Genomic DNA, 19,316 nt, shown 5'->3' on the forward strand with positions numbered 1-19,316 from the left:
TTTTAGTACTGTTTTTGTAAACAAAACTGGCATATCGTAGTATCCTTGACTATATCTTCATATAACTTCATTTCAGTGGTCATACGATTTAACACAGCTTTATTTCCTAAACACATATTGCACTACATGAAGTCTTTTTGCCTTTCATGATTCCACGCAGCATCATCGTCATCATCATCTTCTTTTCGGATTGTAATTCCTTCCTTTTTTTTGTCGTTAGTATTGTAATGCTTCCATGGTTACAACTTCTTTATTTTTGTCTAGACAGTGCTTGCTTTTAATTTGCTCTGTTTTATCAATGACTTTTGACAATTTTGTTTTAGGCAAGCATTCTTCTGTGTTATAATCTACTTTCCACCCTTACTGTACATTCTTTCCAAGAAAATGACGGCTTTCTTACATTGTTGAAACAATGCACAATGTGCATATTTACTTACTTAATTTATTGGCTTCTCCTGTAAATCTTATTATCTATAAGCCAACATCTACCTAATGTGTCCATAGTGGTGCTCTGTCATGTGACCTTTTGTGTATATCCCTTACTACAAATGGTACATGCACAGGGATACTGCCTTTCCTTAACTTCTCCAGATGTTCAGGACAGGTAACACAATAACAGGGGTGGATCCGATCCCTGGACTAAGGTATAAAAGTGCATGAAAGTGGTACTGCTTCAGACTCTGATGTTTACTAAGAGAGCTATTTTCTGTACTCACAACATAGCCAGAAATGCCTCCATCTGTAGCTCATAAGGGCTTATCAGTACTGGCAGCATATTTAAATATGCTTAGAAATGTACTTTTATTAGCCCAGTTGCTTCTATTGCTACTGGAACTATCTAAGGGGTTTTGTTCCACATTACTCTCATTACTGAAGTTTCCAACAACATGCAAATACTTGTATTTTGTAATGTTTGCACAGCTTCACCAATGAAGCAGGCTGAATTATTTTACAAGTAAAGCTCTTGTTACATGTAGAACAGTGGTAGAGTTTCTGTTGGTGTAATTTCTCCAAATGCTTAGGTTTTTGCATAGCTGGATGGGAATGAACCCCATTCCTTAGTCAGGGCATAATTAAACTTCATGAAATCAGTAATGTTTCAGTCTTTAAAGTTAGCAAAAGTGCTCTTTTCAGTACCACAACGTACCCAGAATTACCTCCTCCTGCATACAGGGTTACATGTATCAGGAGTATATTTATGAAAAATTGAAATTGTTCTTTATTAGTTCTTTCTCTCCTACTCCTGCTGGAACTGTCTGGGTATCTTTCTTCCACATTGCTCTCATTTCTGTTAGCAAATCCTGGGATTTTATGACTGTTTCTCTCAGTATACAAGACACTACAGGTACTAGTTTTAATGCTCAATGCTACTTTTGCCTTTTTTCTCAGACTACTATATCTGTTTACTTCTGATCCCATGTGATCATAACTTTTTCACACTTATTAATACTCTGTGATTCATGTTTCTAATGCTTGTCAGCTACATCTGCATTGTAGTGTTTGCACAATCCTCAGTGCAACATTCTTGTCACATTACTGTGACTTTCAGTGTACAAACCCTCTGCCATGAATGTGAAACACAGCCATGAGTGGTGCAACTGACCCCAGTTCTATTTTGCAGAACCTACATTTGTCTCTGCCATTTTTTTCATAGACTTCGTAAACTAACATGGACCCAACTCAATATGTTGGACCGCTATTATTTGTCTTTTATCTTTTGTTTTAAATTCATCTCACTGTAACAATTCCTGCATCAAATCTTGGTGAACATGTTGTTCTAGGAATTTTCTATTCTTGCCACTATCTTTGTGGACTTTCTAACTTTCTTTTCTTTATATTCTTCTTTTTTTCTTTGCCACTTTCAGTTGGTGTAGGGTTATTGTCTATTTCTGTCTTCATTTCCATTCCTAGTTCATGCCAAAAATGTTTCTGCCGGACTAATCAAAGATGTCATCTTAGGTTTCTTCTCTTCATGCTTTAGAACTTTCATTCTGTTTGGATTTGATGAAGTTCTGTCTTGTGTTTACGGTTCTGATGGCGCCTCATGTCACTGCTATGTGAAAAACACTTACCACATTCAGGACATTTATGTGGTTTTAACCCCGTATGAACAGACTGATGGCGTATCAAAGGACTGCTCTGTGAAAAACACCTACTGCATTTAGGACATTTATATGGTTTTAATCCTGTGTGAATGGCCTGATGCCGCATTAAATCACTGTTGTGTGAAAAACACTTACCACATTCAGGACATTTATGTGGTTTTACTTTTGTGTGAATGGACTGATGACGTATCATACTACTACTGCTTGAAAAGCATTTACTGCATACAGGACATTTGTACAGCTTCTCCCTTGTGTGTGTAGTTTGATGGTGCCTCAAAGTATTGCTACATGAAAAGTGCTTACTGCATTTGGTGCATTTATATGGTGCCATGTTTGGATGGTAGTGGATACTTTGATGTGAAGTTAAACATGTCTTATCTGAAAAAGTCTTGTCACACATGGTGCATTTATAAAGTTTCTGTCCTGTGTGCACATTTTGGTGTTTTATCATGCTATAAGGCCTTGTAAAACCCTTGCCACATATGGCACATTTATACGGTTTTTGCCCACTATGAATACTCTGATGTGCTGCCAGACTTATCCTATCTGCAAAACTCTTGTCACAAGTATCACATTTATAGGGCTTATCTGTAGTATGGACATACTGATGTATTACCATGCCAGACTTCCGTCTAAAACCTTTGCCACATGTGGCACATTTATATGGTTTTTGCCCACTGTGGACACTCCTGTGTGCTATCAGATTTGTCTTGTGCACAAATCCCTTGTCACATGTAACACATTTATAGGGTTTATGTCCACTGTGGCTAACCTGATGACATGCCAGATTACTCTCGTCTTTAAATCTCTTATCACAAATGACACATTTATATGGCTGGAGCCCACTGTGGTCTAAATAATGTGTCACCAAACTAGCCTTATGCACAAAGCTTTTTTCACACATGGTGCATTTATAAGGCTTCTGTCCAGTGTGAACATGTTGGTGCAGTAACATGTTTGCCTTTTGTGTATACCCCTTGCCACATACAGGACATGTATACGGTTTTAGCTCATTGTGGACAGACTGATGCTGTACCAGGTTTCCCTTTAGTGAAAAACTCTTGTCACATTTTGTACATTTATAAGGTTTCTGCTTAGTGTGAACTGCTTGATGTGCTACCAGATATTTATTACGCATAAAAGTTTTGCCACATGTAGTGCATACAAACTTTCCCTTTTGCCATCTGTTCTGAGTTCTCTGATGCACTGCTAAATTGTTTTTGCCAGGAAGACACTTGTCATAAATTGTGTATTTACATAATTTTTTTCCACTGATTTGGTCATGTGATGCCAAGGTATTAATTTGTCTTTTCCAGCTGTAGGCTAACGGATCATTAGGTAGTACGAATGTGTTGCGCTGTTCAAGCCTCTTCCATGGATTTTCGTCAACATGAATTCCTAGATGCAGGCCACTTTTTGTGTTAAGCAGATCACTTTTGACATGGGTATGGAGTTTGTTTTCAGTCTGTACATGGCCATGTTGTACTGTGACCGACAACTTATCTGACAAAGCTCTGTCACATTCAGAATTATCGTTCTTCCCAAGCAATGACAGTTGACTTGGAAGTTCACTGAAACTGGCATTCCTGTAGACTTAAAAAAAAGGAAGTTAGAAAACAAGGATCCAAAATCAGTACATAGTCTTCCAAAACTTTTTTATCTTTAAAATCTAGTCAAAAATTCCTTCTTGATGCCAAAATTTCAGTAACAAATGTGCCACAAAACCTGTGCTGCCTTCTCAGCATTTTACACTATTACTTTTGGCAACTATATTTAACACTGTTAATTTGGTTCTAGGTTACTAGCCAACTGACAAGTTAAAGGATTTTTAATCCCAGTCCCTGCAATCCCACTGGTACATCCAACTAGTAACCCCCCCCCCCGTATACAAGGTGTAGGGTTGAGACATGGGTTAAAATCTGAGTTTTTTTATCTAAGAGCTGAAGATAGTATGGACACGCTTTATTTTACGAAAAAAATGGTAGTTTATCCCACAAGTAGGAAATTACTTTTTTATCCATCCCACCAAAAAGTTCTACTGATGTTGCAATATGGATTTAGGTTCCTTGATCTTGCATGTGTGTTACAACCAGTTTTATTGCTATGTAGCAAACAAGCAGGATTGTGTCATTTATAGGTTCGCAGGCCAGATATAAATCACCCTGTGAGGGGCTTCAGAAGACAAAGAATAGAAACAGGAATATGAGATGCCCTAGGAAACTTAGCTAGCTCATAACATAATTTTTTTCATGAGGGATCAATTGAATTTTTCAACCTGGATTAGGTGCGTTAAATCTTGATGGTCGTTAGATAAGACTACATAATATGCATCTGGTACTTGAAATGCATTTTTATATGTATTTTTTCCATGCTACAAACACGTTGTTACTACTACTACTACTACCACCACCACCACCACCACCACCACCACCACCACCAAGCATTCCTGAATATTTAACTGAATGCACTGCATTCTCATCTGCTACATCAAGGATTGTTTCTAGGAACCTGCAGAGTACAACATACATGAAATTAAATCTGTCCAGTTAAAGAGAGACATGGAAATCAGACATGAAAATTCTATTTGCCTAGCAAAACACACACACACACACACACACACACACACACACACACACACACACACACACACACACACACACACACACACACACACACACACATGCGTGCGCGCAATCTATCTTCTACAAATCTAGATTTGTTTGGGTCTAGAAGTACAGGTTCTCTGTGTCTCTGTATGTGAGCTCTATGTTAGTGTATTCTATCACCTTGCAAATGACACTGGTGAGGCTGTTATTACTGGTTGTTTTTACCTTCTCTTGTACAGGGGACCTATTGCTCATTTCCAATGTTTTTATACATATACAATGAAGATTCTGGGGTTGAACAGTTTAAGGACAAAATCTGAAGGTGGGTATTCCCTAATGATTAGGAAACAGGAGGCTGGCATAATGGTTAAGGTGTTTACCTTACAGACACAAAGTGCAGGGTTTAATTCTCACATGGGGCAATTGGCTAGGCTTAAAATGGCCCAGAACGGCAGTTAGCCTAGTAATAATCTATGAACCTATAAATAGCCTGTACTGTTATGTGGAGTTATAGAGCTATTATAGCAATAACCCACGCCTGGGTGTGGGTAATGCGGGATTTACCCACGGTTGGCGTGGTTTGGTCCCGAGGGCGAAGCCCAAGAGTAAATCCCGCATTACCCACACCCAGGCGTGGGTTATTGCTATTATACTATGACATTATTTAAGAAAATAAATAATTACTTTTCTTAAATAATGGCATTGTATAATGCCTCTTTGCTGCCCTTCCACAGCTGTCTGGTATCTGCGGGAGTTGTGTTGTACTGCATGCCTCGCAGTACATCAGAGCTGTGGCCAAAAGCAATGGAAAAGCAAGATCTCCATTGCTTTTACTGTTTCGCTATGTTAAATGGGTTTAACATAGCGAGACAGCTTTAAAATAAGCAACGGAGATCTCCATTGCTTATTTTAAAGCTGTCTCGCTATGTTAAACCCATTTAACATAGCAAAACAGTAAAAAGCAATGGAGATCTTGCTTTCTCCGTTGTTTTTTTTTTTTTAAACCTGTCTCGCTATGTTAAATGGGTTTAACATAGCCAGACAGCTTTAAAATAAGCAACGGAGATCTCCGTTGCTTATTTTAAAGCTGTCTCGCTATGTTAAACCCATTTAACATAGCGAGACAGGTTTAAAAAAAAAGCAACGGAGAAAGCAAGATCTCCGTTGCTTTTTACACACTGTGTTGCTATGTTAAAGGAGTTTAACATAGCGAGACAGCTTTAAAAAAAGCAACGGAGATCTCCGTTGCTTTTAAACCTGTGTCGCTATGTTAAACTCTTTTAACATAGCGAGACAGTGTTTTAAAAGAGACTTATACTAATGGAAAAAGTCCGGGCGACCGGACCTTTTTCCATTAGTATAAGTCGATTTACAACGTGCACGCTGGCCAATCAGCATGCACGTTTTGGAATATTAATGGGGGGTCATGGTATAATATTTTTGTTCTCAGACAGCACTTGGTAATTATGGAGGTGGTATGGACTAAATATTTTGTGTTGAGTAACTTAGAGATGACAGAGGGGAGAAGTTGGTGCTGAGTTTACCTGCAAGGATGTTAACTGTAGATAGTGGTCATGATTGCCATGACATCCTGATCCCATGTGCAAAAGTGGGGGGGTTGTGGTTGGATGCAAAAGAAGTTATGTCTTAACATAACATTCCATCTGTTGTTGATCATTCATTCATTCATTCATTACCATTGGGAATCGGTTCTGTCCTCAGAACCGAGACAGTCTTTGATCAAGCTTGCGCCAGCCCTAAACTCTCGAGCTAAGATTTTACCCACAATGCCTTCTTCCCTGTTACCTCAGATCATGTTTGCCAGATATCAGTAAAGCAGAGGCTGTCTCTGGTCAGAATAAACCTATTGAACAGCCATAGGACCCAATGCAATCCCCCAGGAGCCTTTGGAGGGGGAAGGAGGGTGGGAAGTAATGAATGAATGAAGATCAACAACACAGATGGAACATTATGGTAAGACATAACTTCTTTATCTGATGTTGTTAATCTTCATTCATTCCTTACCATTGGGACAGAGTCCCCAGCTACCTATGTTCTGGGAGGCCCTTATGGAAGGATGTTCCTGTGCACCATTGAACCGAAGGATGCTCTTCCCCTGGAGGCCAAATCCAATTTGTAATGAGTGATGAAGGTATGAGGGTTGTCCCAAGTTGCAACTGCACAAATGTCATTCAAGGAGGCTCTGGCATGAAAAGCCACAGAAGTGGCTACTGATCTGGTAGAATGGGCTCTGAGTCTATGGGCCAGAGAGAGATTACTTTTGTCATAAATGAACGTGATGCAATTTCTCAACCATTTGGCTAAAGTAACTTTTGAGACAGGACACCCCATTCTGGATCCTGAAATGGCTACAAATAAGTGGCTTGTTTTCCAAAAAGGTTTTGTTCTGTCTAGATAAAAATGTAGTTGTCTATGCACGTCTAATGAGTGATGATAATACTCCCCTCTTTTAGAGTTGTCAGGAAAAAATACCGGTAGGCCAATTGTCTGGTTAATCGATAGTTCTGAAATGATCTTGGGCAAGAAAGATGGGTTAGTTCGGAGTGATACTCTGTCTTTATGAAAAGTTATGTAGGGGCGTTTGATGCACAAGGCTTGAAGTTCTGATACGTGTCTGACTGACGTGATAAAAACAGTGATTTCCAAGATAGGAATTCTAGGTCGCAGTCTGAGGCAGGTTCAAAGGGAGGTCATGTCAGAGACTGCAGTACTAATGAAAGATCCCACGGTTCTGCTGGTTTTCTGAAAGGACATCTAATATGGTTAACACCTGTTAAGAACATCTTGCAGAGTCTATGGGACATAAGGGAAGATTCTTGGAATCCATTATGAAAATTCAAAATGGCAGTCAAGAATTGTGAGATGAGCGGGAGAGGGGGGAATGCATATAGAAGACCCGAGGGCCAATTGTGGACCAGAGCATCCCTTGGTGACTCCCCCAGTGGGGGGATTAGTGCAAAATAGTTGCTGCATTTGTGGTTTGTTGGGGATGTAAATAGGTCACAGCAAAGCTGGCCCCAGCAGATGAAAATGTTCGCCGCCATCAGAGGATTGAGGGACCACTCGTGAGGTTGAAGAATGCATCTGTTCAACTTGTCTGCAATCACGTTGGAGCTCCCATGAATGTGTGTCACTATCAGAAAGCAGTTGGAGGCTATCAACCCACTGCCAAAGTCTCATGGTTTCTTGACACAGAGTAGGATTTGGTTCCCCCTTGCTTGTTGATGTACCAGACCACTGACATGTTGCCTGACTGAACTGCAATGGTGCCAGTCTGGAAGATGGAATGAAAAGCTTGCCACGCTAAAAGCACCGCCCTCAGTTCCAGGACACTGATATGGAATCAGGCCTCCATCACTGACCAGGTGCCTTGCACTGTCTTTCCCTGATATAGCCCCCCCCACCCAGTATCCTTGGTTACCGTGGCCTTGGGCTGATGGGGGCAAAAGGGGCGAAACCATTGTTGTCCGACTGGCTTTATCCACCACATCAGGACTTCTATATGCATTCCCCCCTTTCCACCTCATATCGCAATTCTTGAGGAAAGTCCTGTTTGCATCTCTGAATTATTCAGATTTGGAATAACAAAGGGTGTCATAAGGGGGACCACTGGGTTAGCAGTAACCTTTGGAAAAGTCTCATGTAGAACTTCGTCAGAGGTACTACAGTGATGTACTCTGCCATAGAACCTAGAAGCTGAAGTACTGATCAGACTGGGGATAGGCCTTGACAGAGTATCATTCGAACTTGGGATCTTATCCTTTGGAGCCTGTGATTTGGTTAAGATGCTAGGCAATTTTTCATGTCTAGGACTACACCTATGAATTGTAGAGACTGGGATGGAGTTAGTTTGCACTTCTTCCATTTATTGATATTCCCAGGTGTTGTGCTATTTTCAGAGTACACGTAGTAGTCTCTTCCAGTAGATGCTTGGTAGGAGCAGTGAGGAGCCAATCATCCAGATATGGAAACACTCGGAATCCTTGAAGTCTCGAGTGAGCTGTTACTACTGCCACACATTTGGTGAACACTCTGGAGGTTGTAGAGTCCAAAGGGCAACACTCGGAATTGAAAATGATTGGCCCCTAGATGGAAGCAGAGATATCTTCTGGAGTGCTTGTCTATTTTTATACAGTAATACACATCCTGAAGATCTAGTGAGCACATCCAACCATCTTTCTCCAGTAAGGGGAGGATAGACTGAACCGTGACCATCCGGAATTTCTCTTTTGACAAATTTGTTTAATATGCTGAGATCTAGGATTGGTCCCCAGTCCCTGTCTTTTTGCACTAAAAAGAATCTAGAGTAAAATACGGATCCTATATGGTCTGGTGGGACTGGTTGGATGACTCTTTTTTGGAGCTGTTGAATCTGTAGAGCTGCTGCTTCCCTTTGACTGGGTGGAATGTTGGGAATTCGGGAAGGAGGGTTGGAGGAGAGATTGAACAGGATGTGATATCCTCTGGTGATAATCCATTGTACCCATGCACCTGTTGATATTGTTTGCCAGGCAGAATGGTACAAAGAGAAACGTCTCCCGACTGCTTACAGAGGAATGCAATCGGGCCGCTCTTCAGCAGCACCAATAGGGCTATCCAGAAAGCGAATCTCTGAAGTCCTGGTTATACAGACCTCCCCTGCCCCTAAAGGGGCATCTTCCGTTTAAGTTACCCCCTCTGCCTCTAGGTGGTATACTGGCCACATGCATCAAGAAAAGGACCCTGTGATTTCTGTGCCACATCTTTCCACTCCTGTGGTTTCTAGAGTAGGAACGCTGAGGGGTGGAGAAATGTACACCCACGGCAGAAAGGGTCTTGCCATCCTGTTCGCACCCGGCCAACATGTCCTTAACTTTAGGGCTGAATAGTGAAAATGCTTCCATTGGCGCATTCAGGAGGGAGGACTTAAAGGGGTCCAGAAAGTTGCAAATGCGCATCCAGGCATGATGTCTCATGAGAATGCCTGAACCCGCTGCTCTGGCAGCTCCTTCCGTGGCATGAGATATCAGACACATGATGGAGTTGGAAATAGATTCCAGGGTAGCTATTTGTGGGGCAACCTTGTCATGGACCTCATCAAACACAGCTCCTTTTAAGGTTTCAGAGAGTTCAGTAATCAAGTCTCTCTGGAGCTTGGTGAAGTGTGCCAAACAGTTCAAAGACCTAACTGTGACGGTCGATGAAACAGACTCGCTTCCCTAGTCTGTCCACTGACCGAGACTCCTTGTTAGGTGAATGAATAGTCTGGCTCTCCTCGGCCAGTTCTTTCCTGGTAGCAGCTACAACCACCATGGTGTCTACTGGAATACCCTTTGACCAATGGGGGTGTTGTTCAGGGGGTGATAAAATTTTGTCTGGCCTCCATGGGATTGATTCAATGGTATCAGAACGTTTCCAAGCACATTGTACGACTAGCTGGATGAACTCGTCTGCAGGTGGGGTCACTCAGGAGGTAGGGGACCGGGCACGAAAAGCCTTCAGGGACACAGACTCCTCAGAGGAAGGGTTGGAGGGCTTCCAGCCAGCCTTCTGTTTCAATATTTCTAGAATGTCTCTGAAGGAGACCTCATCAAGGGGTGACTGTGGGGACCCTTCCCCTTCATCGTAATCCATGTCTTCGGTTAAAGATTCTTCAGGGGAGTCTACATACTTTTCTCTTGCATGATTTATTACTATGTACTTCCTCAGTGGGACCTTCTGGGGAAGACTCTGAAGAGGCAGCACCCTGGGGCAGGGTGACCTGAGGCTCTTGTACCCAGTGTTCTATGATAGTGGCTTTTGTCAGTTGCGGCTCAGAAAGAGAGAGAGGGATAATGGTTCTGACACAAAAGGCTTACCTACTGAGGCAAGGGCCCTCTCCATTGCCTGAAAAGCCAGCCCACCCAAAGAGGGATGGGAGCCTGGAATTGAGCAGGACAACCTCGGAACTGGAGTCACACACTGCTTCGACAAACCGGTCACCAGGCAAGGAGTCTCAGGAGAGGCTATGCACCAAGAAGACTCCTGGAACCATGGACAGCACCGTAGAAGAAAACTTTGCCAAGCCATGAATTCTCGTGCTGACGGGACAGCCACGATCCTGAGAGGGACTTGATGCCGAATGCACCAGAAGCCAAAGTGATGACTCCGACACCACGGTGAGGTTCACCAGTGGAGCCAAAATAGTGGATGCTGAAGATGATGTCAGATCTGGGGGCTTTGAAGCTTGCACAGAAGTTGAAAGAAGAGAATAACCTGGAGTCTGTGGAGAAATATTGCTACCTCCAAAAGGGAGTGTAACCTTAGCTGGGGTGGGGATCCCACTGGCCATCGGCAGCTGATTGACAAGGCGCACTACATCCAGTTCTGAAAGGCTCCTCATGGAATGCATGGACATTCCCGATGGTGATTCAGGCCTTTCTAAAAAGGGGCTATACTGATGCCCCAGAAAAGGGTCAGTTGAAGGTGAATATCTGGTTCTGGCTGCTGTACTAGGTATTGAAACATCCAATTTAGGTTTGAGAGGAACCAACGGTTCCGAAGCAGAATATGGTGCCAAGAGTGTTGGTGCCATGATTGCTTGCACTGATGATGGTAGCTAAATTGGTTCAGTGACTAAGGTTGGTGCCGAAGCAATAGTCTTTGGCATCAAGGTAGAAATCGGAGATATAGCCAATGATGATGGTGCTGAGGCTGGAGCCGAAGGAGATGGAACCGTCAAGTCCAATTTGGTAGGTTCAGTCATTTTTGATATCTTTGCCTTGGGTTCCCTTTGGTCTCCAGAGGGAGATGATGGAATGGAATGGGATATCTTCTTCTGATGTTTACTACGAGGGGATGAACCTCCTGTCCCAGAGATAGCCTCTGAAAAGGGAGTTTTAAGGAGGCCTTTTAAAATCAACTTATTTCTATGCTCATTGAGAGTTCTTGAAGAAAAATTCTTACAAATCCCGCAAGGTGTTTGGACAGAGATGTGGGAAGCCCAAACAATAAAAGCATAGGTCATGGGTATTTGACTGATGCAATTTACAGCCACCTAGGTCACACTGCTTGAAACCAGTGGTGCCTTGTTTTTTCTCTAACATAATGGACGGACACACACACACACGTGCGAAAGGAGGAAAAACTTTTTTTTTTTTTTTAAAGAAGAAAAGTTTTTAAGAGGAAGGGAAAATACATACGGTGGTATACCAGAGGATAAGGTAAGAAGAGAGATTACTAACGATGGTAAGGAAGATTACCACAAAGGATAAAGAGAGTAAAGGGAATTTCCTAGAAAGACAGAGAGGGCAGTAGGAAGTGCAGTAAGGCTAATAGAAATGTTTAAGGCAGGAAAAAGGCAAGAAAATTCAAAAAGGGACAGTTATAAAATAAGTTAAAACACTTAACTTATCAAGAGTTGGGCTTGACATGGCTTTACGGCAACGGGGCAAACAAGATCTGAGGTAACAGGGAAGAGGGCATTGTGGGTAAAATCTTAGCTCGAGAGTTTAGGGCTGGCGCGAGCTTGGTAAAAGGCTGGCTCGGTTCCAAGGATGGAACCGATTCCCAATGGTAAGGAATGAAGATTGTTGGATATATCCTCAGGGTTTGAGTGGGTGATGCTATTAGTGACAGGCTCATTGCAATGCTGGTAGTTATTTCTGATGGCCTTTATATAATTAAAATGGCTTGCAGTTATCCTTTTTTTACTTACAAATTTTAGTTCAGAATTAACTCTGCAGGATTTGCTCTTCCTCCTTTTGAGGTTGAATTTAATACTATAGTTATGAGTTTTTTCCTTTTATTGCGCAGTTTGTTTATAGCTGAATTTGCTGTTTACATATTTGATTCCTGTTAGATTTGAGTAAAAAGATCTTAAATACATTTTACAAATGCAAAAATCCCCATATCTAGCCCCAGTGTCAGTTAAAGCGGTCACTGCCTCTCTTAACAACGTAAACTCCCTTCAGAATATATATTTACCTGCCAAGTTCTAAAAATGACAACATGATCACTTCTGAAATTCATAGTGATAGCATAACTCCAGCATATTAAAACAGTGGTTTACACACATGAAACTCCAACAAGCTACAGAAAGAACGTCATACTCAGCAAAAATCTTTATTTTAATAGTAAAATGGAATGCGTTTTTGTTATAGATGCCACAACTTTTCTTGCAACATTTCTTCTTCTTTCTTCTTCTTTCGGCTGCTCCCGTTATGGGTCACCACAGTGGATTACCTGTTTCCATTTCTTCCTGTCCACTGCATCTTGCTCTGTCACACAACCACCTGCATGTCCTCTCTCACCACATCCATAAACCTTATCTTAGGCCTTCCTCTTTTCCTGTTACCTGGCAGCTTTATCCTTAGCATCTTTTTCCCAATATACTCTGCATCCCTCCTCAGCACATGTCCAAACCAACGTAATCTTGCCTCTTTGGATTTGTCTCCAAACCTTCCAACCTGGGCTGACCCTCTAATATACTTATTCCTAATCCTGTCCACACTCATCACACCCAGTGCAAATCTTAACATCTTTGACTCTGCCACGTCCAGCTCGGACTCCTGCCTTCTCTCAATGCCACTGTCTCCAACCCATATAATATAGCTGGTCTTACTACCCTCTTGTAGACCTTCCCTTTCACTCTTACTGGGACTCGTCTGTCACAAATCACTCCTGACACTCTTCTCCACCCACTCCATTCTGCCTGTACTCTCTTCTTCACCTCTCTTCCACACTCACCATTACTCTGTACTGTTGATCCCAAGTATTTGTATCCCAAATCATACATGCAGACAACAGTACAGATATACTTGTCTTGCAAAAATTAATAGACCCAAATTCATAAGGGTTACCACAAAGTGTATACCAAGTGTACACTTAGTGTGACTTTTCCTGATGAATAGACAGCACAAGCATTGTGGAAAAGCTGTTCTATAATTCAGAAAGTGTAGACAGCACAAGCATTGTATGTATTCACTCAGAATGGTACAAAGGCAATAAAAAAACAGCACCATCTCTTTCACAATGACAAAGCGTTTAATGAGGAGACTTCAAAATGTGCACTCTCATTTCACCTTTGTAGAAGGTACATATATTTTGAGACTTCCACTTTCTATTTAATTAGCATCTGAGCTATTTCAGAAAGATGCTTCAGAGCTAACTGAGGGGGTAGATAGTGCCAATACTATAACTTCATGAAACACACTAACATCTGTATGAATACCTTTGGCATTACTATAACTTCATGAAACACAGTAGCGTCTCTATGTATACCTTTCCTTTAAATATCTGTCTCTCTCTTGATAAGCATGCCTGTGTAATATGAGGTATATAGTATATCAATATTGCCATCCTTATAGTTATTTCCACACACATCAAAGAAATGTCTTATCCTTCAGATCAGATGTTAAACTGAGGTCCCATTTGCATGAATTGATGGTAGCTCAGGTGGATAAAAAAGATCCCATGGCACCTATTGAAAAGAGTAAGGGTCTTTATTTAAAAACCATTTTGGGCAATACTGTTTACAAACTTACATATTTATACAGTGTACAAATTTCCATTCCTTTCCCCTGTCATACAGTCATTGATATCTCACTTTTCATTATTATGTCAAACCTTCATTATCTTATTTTGAACCCCAGTCCATTTTCCACAACCATTTAATTTTTCTTAAAATTACTGCTAGCCTCCATTTACCATTAAACATGATTTCAGTTAGCCTTTCATTCCTAATGGTCTACATATCATAAAATAAACTTATCTATTTTACTAAGATATTCCTTCTTTTTATGACTATAATATGCGTACATAATCATATCTATATTTATTTCAGTTATCTCCTTTATATTTTCAAAGAAATTGTCTTTACCCAATTTTCCAACAATTTTGCAACCTTTATAAATTGTAAGAAAATGTTCTGTAGTTTCTTCTTTATGACAATATATACAAACTCTTTCACTTATTTTATATGGCATATTTCCCTTTACTGGTAATTTATTAATCACTAATCTCCTTAAAACAATCTTAATATTCTGCTAGCTTATTACAACAGGTTTCTAAAGCTTAAACTTTTTTTCATTTACTAGCTCATCCAAACAGACATAATTCTGTTGTATCACGATATTTTTATGCCACACCTTCCAATCATTTTCTATTTTATCAATTTTTATTTTCTATGAAATAATTTGTCTTGGTAACATCTCATTGCTCCATTTAAACATGCTTTTCCGTTTTTAACTTTTAACATATGCCAATGCCACTTATATTTGTACTTTGGTAAATTTACTAACTTTTCATTTTTATCATTTATCCAAAACAAAACGTTATACAAATTCAAAGAAGCAGCATAAACAACTGGCTTTATTAATCCTAAACCTCCATTTTCTTTGCCCATGCATAAGACTTCTCTGTTTACTGGGTTCAATCTTCAACCCCAAATAAAAGAAAAAATACCTGCAGTATTTCTTTTTCATAGATTATTGGCAACATACAGACAATAAATATGCAATCTTTCCAAGTATAACACAATTAATCAAATAAACATTTTTATTAAACAACAGATTGTGTGTTTTCCAAAAACAACAAAGGTCCTTTACTTCATTTAGTATCCTATTCTACTGCTCCCCACTTACACTTTTATCCCAACTCTTATTCGTAACACAGACGTTTCTTTCATGAAGAAAGATACTCCTCCTGTCTTTACTATATTTCCCAGTCCTTTACTTTCTCCTTTAAAGTCATGCATCTTATATTTAAACACTGATGTACATAACTTCTTATACCCAGACTTTGTTTCTTGAAATCAATATATTATTCTCTGCATAAGTAAATAGGACTGGAATTTTTATCCCTTCATTAATATAAGTTGCACATCTTGTGCAAATATACATCTCTGACTCATACATTCATAACTAATCCAGTTATATACTACTCGTAGGACATCCCTGGCATATGCCATTCTTTAAATACATTTCATTGCTTAATCATCCATTCACTAAAATTCTTACTTTATTTTTATTATATGAAGAACAACACGCATTCTTAGTTTTTTTTACTAATCTAATACTCTTCCATAATTGTCCACAAAAGCTTATGTTGCATTGTATCAAAAGCTTTACTTAAATCTACTAGCATGAACATGGTCTCATTAGTTCCATTTATATCCTCAATTTCCCTTACTATGAATAATTACTGACATCTTTTTCCCTTTAAACTATATATACTATCTTCCATAACACTTTCCATTTTAACTTCTATTGTCTTCTGAAGTATTTTCATAAAAATACTATAATCTGTATTGTTTAACACTACACGTCTCCAATTTTCAATTTTAGTTTTATCATCCTTTTCTCATACAAAAGTAAGTATACCACTGCATATTTTTTATACAGAAAGCCTTCATTTAAACACTCATTCATAATGTTTAAGAATTCGATGAATCTGTAAAATTCTTATAAAATTTGTATCCTATTCCATCTGTTCTGAAATGGACTGTATATTAATTTGTCTAAATAACTTATCTAATTCATATAAGGAAAACTCATTTCCCAATTCTGTATTTTCTTGTTTTGTCAATTTTTAACATGCCATTCTTTTTTTACCTTTATTTCTGTCTTGAAAACATTTTCTTTACATAATTTATTATAATATTCATAATTTCTTCCGGAGAGCTTCTTACTCATTGACCATCATCTTTCATTTCTCTCATTATACAGGTATTCTCTTTAACTATGCTACTCAAATAAATGGATCTCTCTTCTTTTTTACCTTGTAAATATCTTTGCTTCCATAATAATACTTTGATTATTCTCTTTGACTCTTGTAATAAATTTTCCATTCTATAATATAATATTTTCTATCGTTCCTTTCCAAAACCTTTAAAGCATCAAGACACATTGTTTTATAATTTATTTTTTTCTGCTTTTCTTACTTCTGATTGCCATTAAAAGACATTTTGTATATTCTTCCTTCATAGCCAGCCACCACCACTCCGACCAGTTTGTATTACACTCTATACTGGAAATATGATCTTTCCATGAACATATACTTATTTTTTTCCATTCTGATTTTTTAATTTATCATTTTTTCTTTTTATTCTTTATCAAAATCTGATATACTCCTTTTTAATCTTCTATTTCTATCCCTATGGCTGAGTGATCTGAAAATCCTATTACAAGTGTCTCTCCCTCACCTATATTTAAACCTTGTGATATATCCAAATAATCTATTTTTATCTTACATATACCTTGACTATTATGTCCACAAATTATTCCAAATCATTACATTGACACACTTTATAAATTTTATTTATAGTATTGCCTTTCCTCCTTTTTTCCTCTGAAATCATAATTAAAATTTCTCGTCAAAAATATATTCATATTAATTTCTACATGATCCAAAATTTACTTGTAACATAGACAGACAATGTTATAATTCTATACATCCGACTACTGAAGATCTCAGATGGCACAATTTTCCCATCATTGCCAATGTTATGTTCACTATTTTCACTGACTTTCCACAAAGTACAACTATGCCTGAACACAGTTAATTTCCTAGGTTCCATATTGCATCTCCTCCCCAAAGTTTCTTAGTTTGTAATCTCTCTTCTAGGGTCAAAAATCTTACATATTATTACAGCTTCCAATATTACTACATCAAATTCACACTTACTACACCATTATAGGATGCCTATTCTTCCACTTATATTTTGATACTATTACATTTACTCAAAGCACTTTAAAGTTGTCATTATGTCCATGCTGTAGCTTACCAGAAATTGTATACATTTCATTTGTACACTTACCCCTTTAAACTTGTTTTCTGTCTCTTACTCTTTTGCCAATAGAATTTGTTTTTACCTTTTAGTATGTTCCGGTCTATATATTCCTCATCACGTATTTCAAAACCTTTTTCTATATTATCTTTTGTTTCATTTTACTCTTTATCCTTCTCTTTATTTTTACTCCAATCTTTTTTCCCTATTTCTTTATCTATTATTGGAACCCTTTCTTCCCTTCATAAAATTTTTATTACCTTTCATAACTCCTTTTAATATTTTATGCATACTTAAAGAATTTGTATATACATTTGGATTTATCAATCCCAGCCCCCACTCTTCTTTCATTTATAAAATTCCTCTCCATGGGGTTCAATCTCGATCCCCAGATAAAAGAAAATATCATCATCATAATTTCTTTTTCATACTTCACCAGTATCATGTAAATGTTTGCAACATAGGCTATTTTATCCAATATTATAGTAAGACGTTGTCCTGTTTGATTCTCAGCTAGAGCGTCTTCTGTGTGGAGACACGCATGAATGGGCGTACCTTCATTGAAGGTTGTGTGTCAGGGCTGGCAACTCGGCACGTAAAAATCTACTGCCAATCATTAGCGGACCGGAGTTCCGCTGTGGTGACCCCTAACCGGGAAAAGCCGAAAGACACAACATAGTGTTTATCAAATGTGTTTTCTTTCTACATGAAAAGCTATATGTTTTCCAGAAAGCAATCATATCTTTGATTCCTTTAATAACTTTGTCCCATTGGCCATGTTTATATTAACTTCTATCACATACTATACCCCATATACCTATACACTTTTCATTACATTGTACACCTCTTATTATACCTTCATAACCAAGTACTTTACTTTTCTAATATACTTAATTTTTCATTTATTTCTTCCATCCATAATTTATTTTTAGCAATTACTACAATGCCATCAGCATAAGTATGTATTATTGGTATTTGTACCTCCATCATTTTATATTCTTCATTACTTGTCATTTTATTTACTTCCATAACTACCATATCCATAACTAATGATATCACACTGCTGGCTGGACATCCTTGTTTTATTCCACACTCAATTTCTACATCTTCCCCAATCTAACCATTTATGTATAATTTCACATTTTTTCATATATTGATTTAATAATTTGTAATTTTGTCACTTGTTATATACCTGCAAAATTCTCCATAATGCTTCATACTGTATATTATTATATGCCTTACGTACATCACCTACCATAACATTTACATCTACTATTTATGAATAATGTCATCAATTACTTCTCTTATTAACCAGAACAAATCCTGACTTCCCTTTCATGCAAACAGTTTTGTTTATATGATCTTTTCATTTTACTTTGTACTCTTTTAGCTAGTATTCTCATAAAAATGTTATATTCCATATTATTTAACATTATAGGTCTGCAATTTTTTATCTCATCTTTACTTTTTTTCTTAAAACATGAATTTTAAAACCTCCCTACAAATTTCCTTGTACTTCTTCCCTATTCTCATCCATTCATTCATAACATGTATAAATACTATTTTTTGCCAGTCTTCAATTTCTTTATACATATATTCAATCCCATCTAATCCCATGGCGGAATTATCTTCATGGTCTTCTTTATTAAATCTCTCTCCGGTTTAAATTTGTTCTATGCACACTTCTCTTTTGCTATATAAATCTAGTACATAACTGTTAATTATTTCATATATTCCTTCTTGCTTCTTACCTTCTTCCCCTTCTTTATTCTTTAATTCTCTTGTTTTTCTTTCTTTCATTATTTTACATAAATATGGTGCTACTTCCTCTTTTTTACC

At 38.4% G+C, this 19,316-nt stretch overlaps 1 protein-coding gene across 1 annotated transcript in view; it reads right to left on the reverse strand.

Annotated features, from left to right (window-relative positions):
* Positions 1–1,822: 1,822 nt before the first annotated feature.
* LOC122798716 (zinc finger protein 883-like) overlaps positions 1,823–19,316 on the reverse strand; it is a 122,707-nt gene continuing 105,213 nt past the window's right edge. Inside the window, exon 4 of the mRNA XM_044067812.1 lies at positions 1,823–3,698. Coding sequence (XP_043923747.1) covers positions 1,987–3,698 — 1,712 coding nt within the window. The 3' untranslated portion in view covers positions 1,823–1,986. The remainder of the gene's footprint in view (positions 3,699–19,316) is intronic.

The sequence above is a fragment of the Protopterus annectens genome, chromosome 3.part1, assembly GCF_019279795.1.
Source record: "Protopterus annectens isolate FY-2018-M chromosome 3.part1, PAN1.0, whole genome shotgun sequence".
Taxonomy (NCBI): domain Eukaryota; kingdom Metazoa; phylum Chordata; order Ceratodontiformes; family Protopteridae; genus Protopterus; species Protopterus annectens.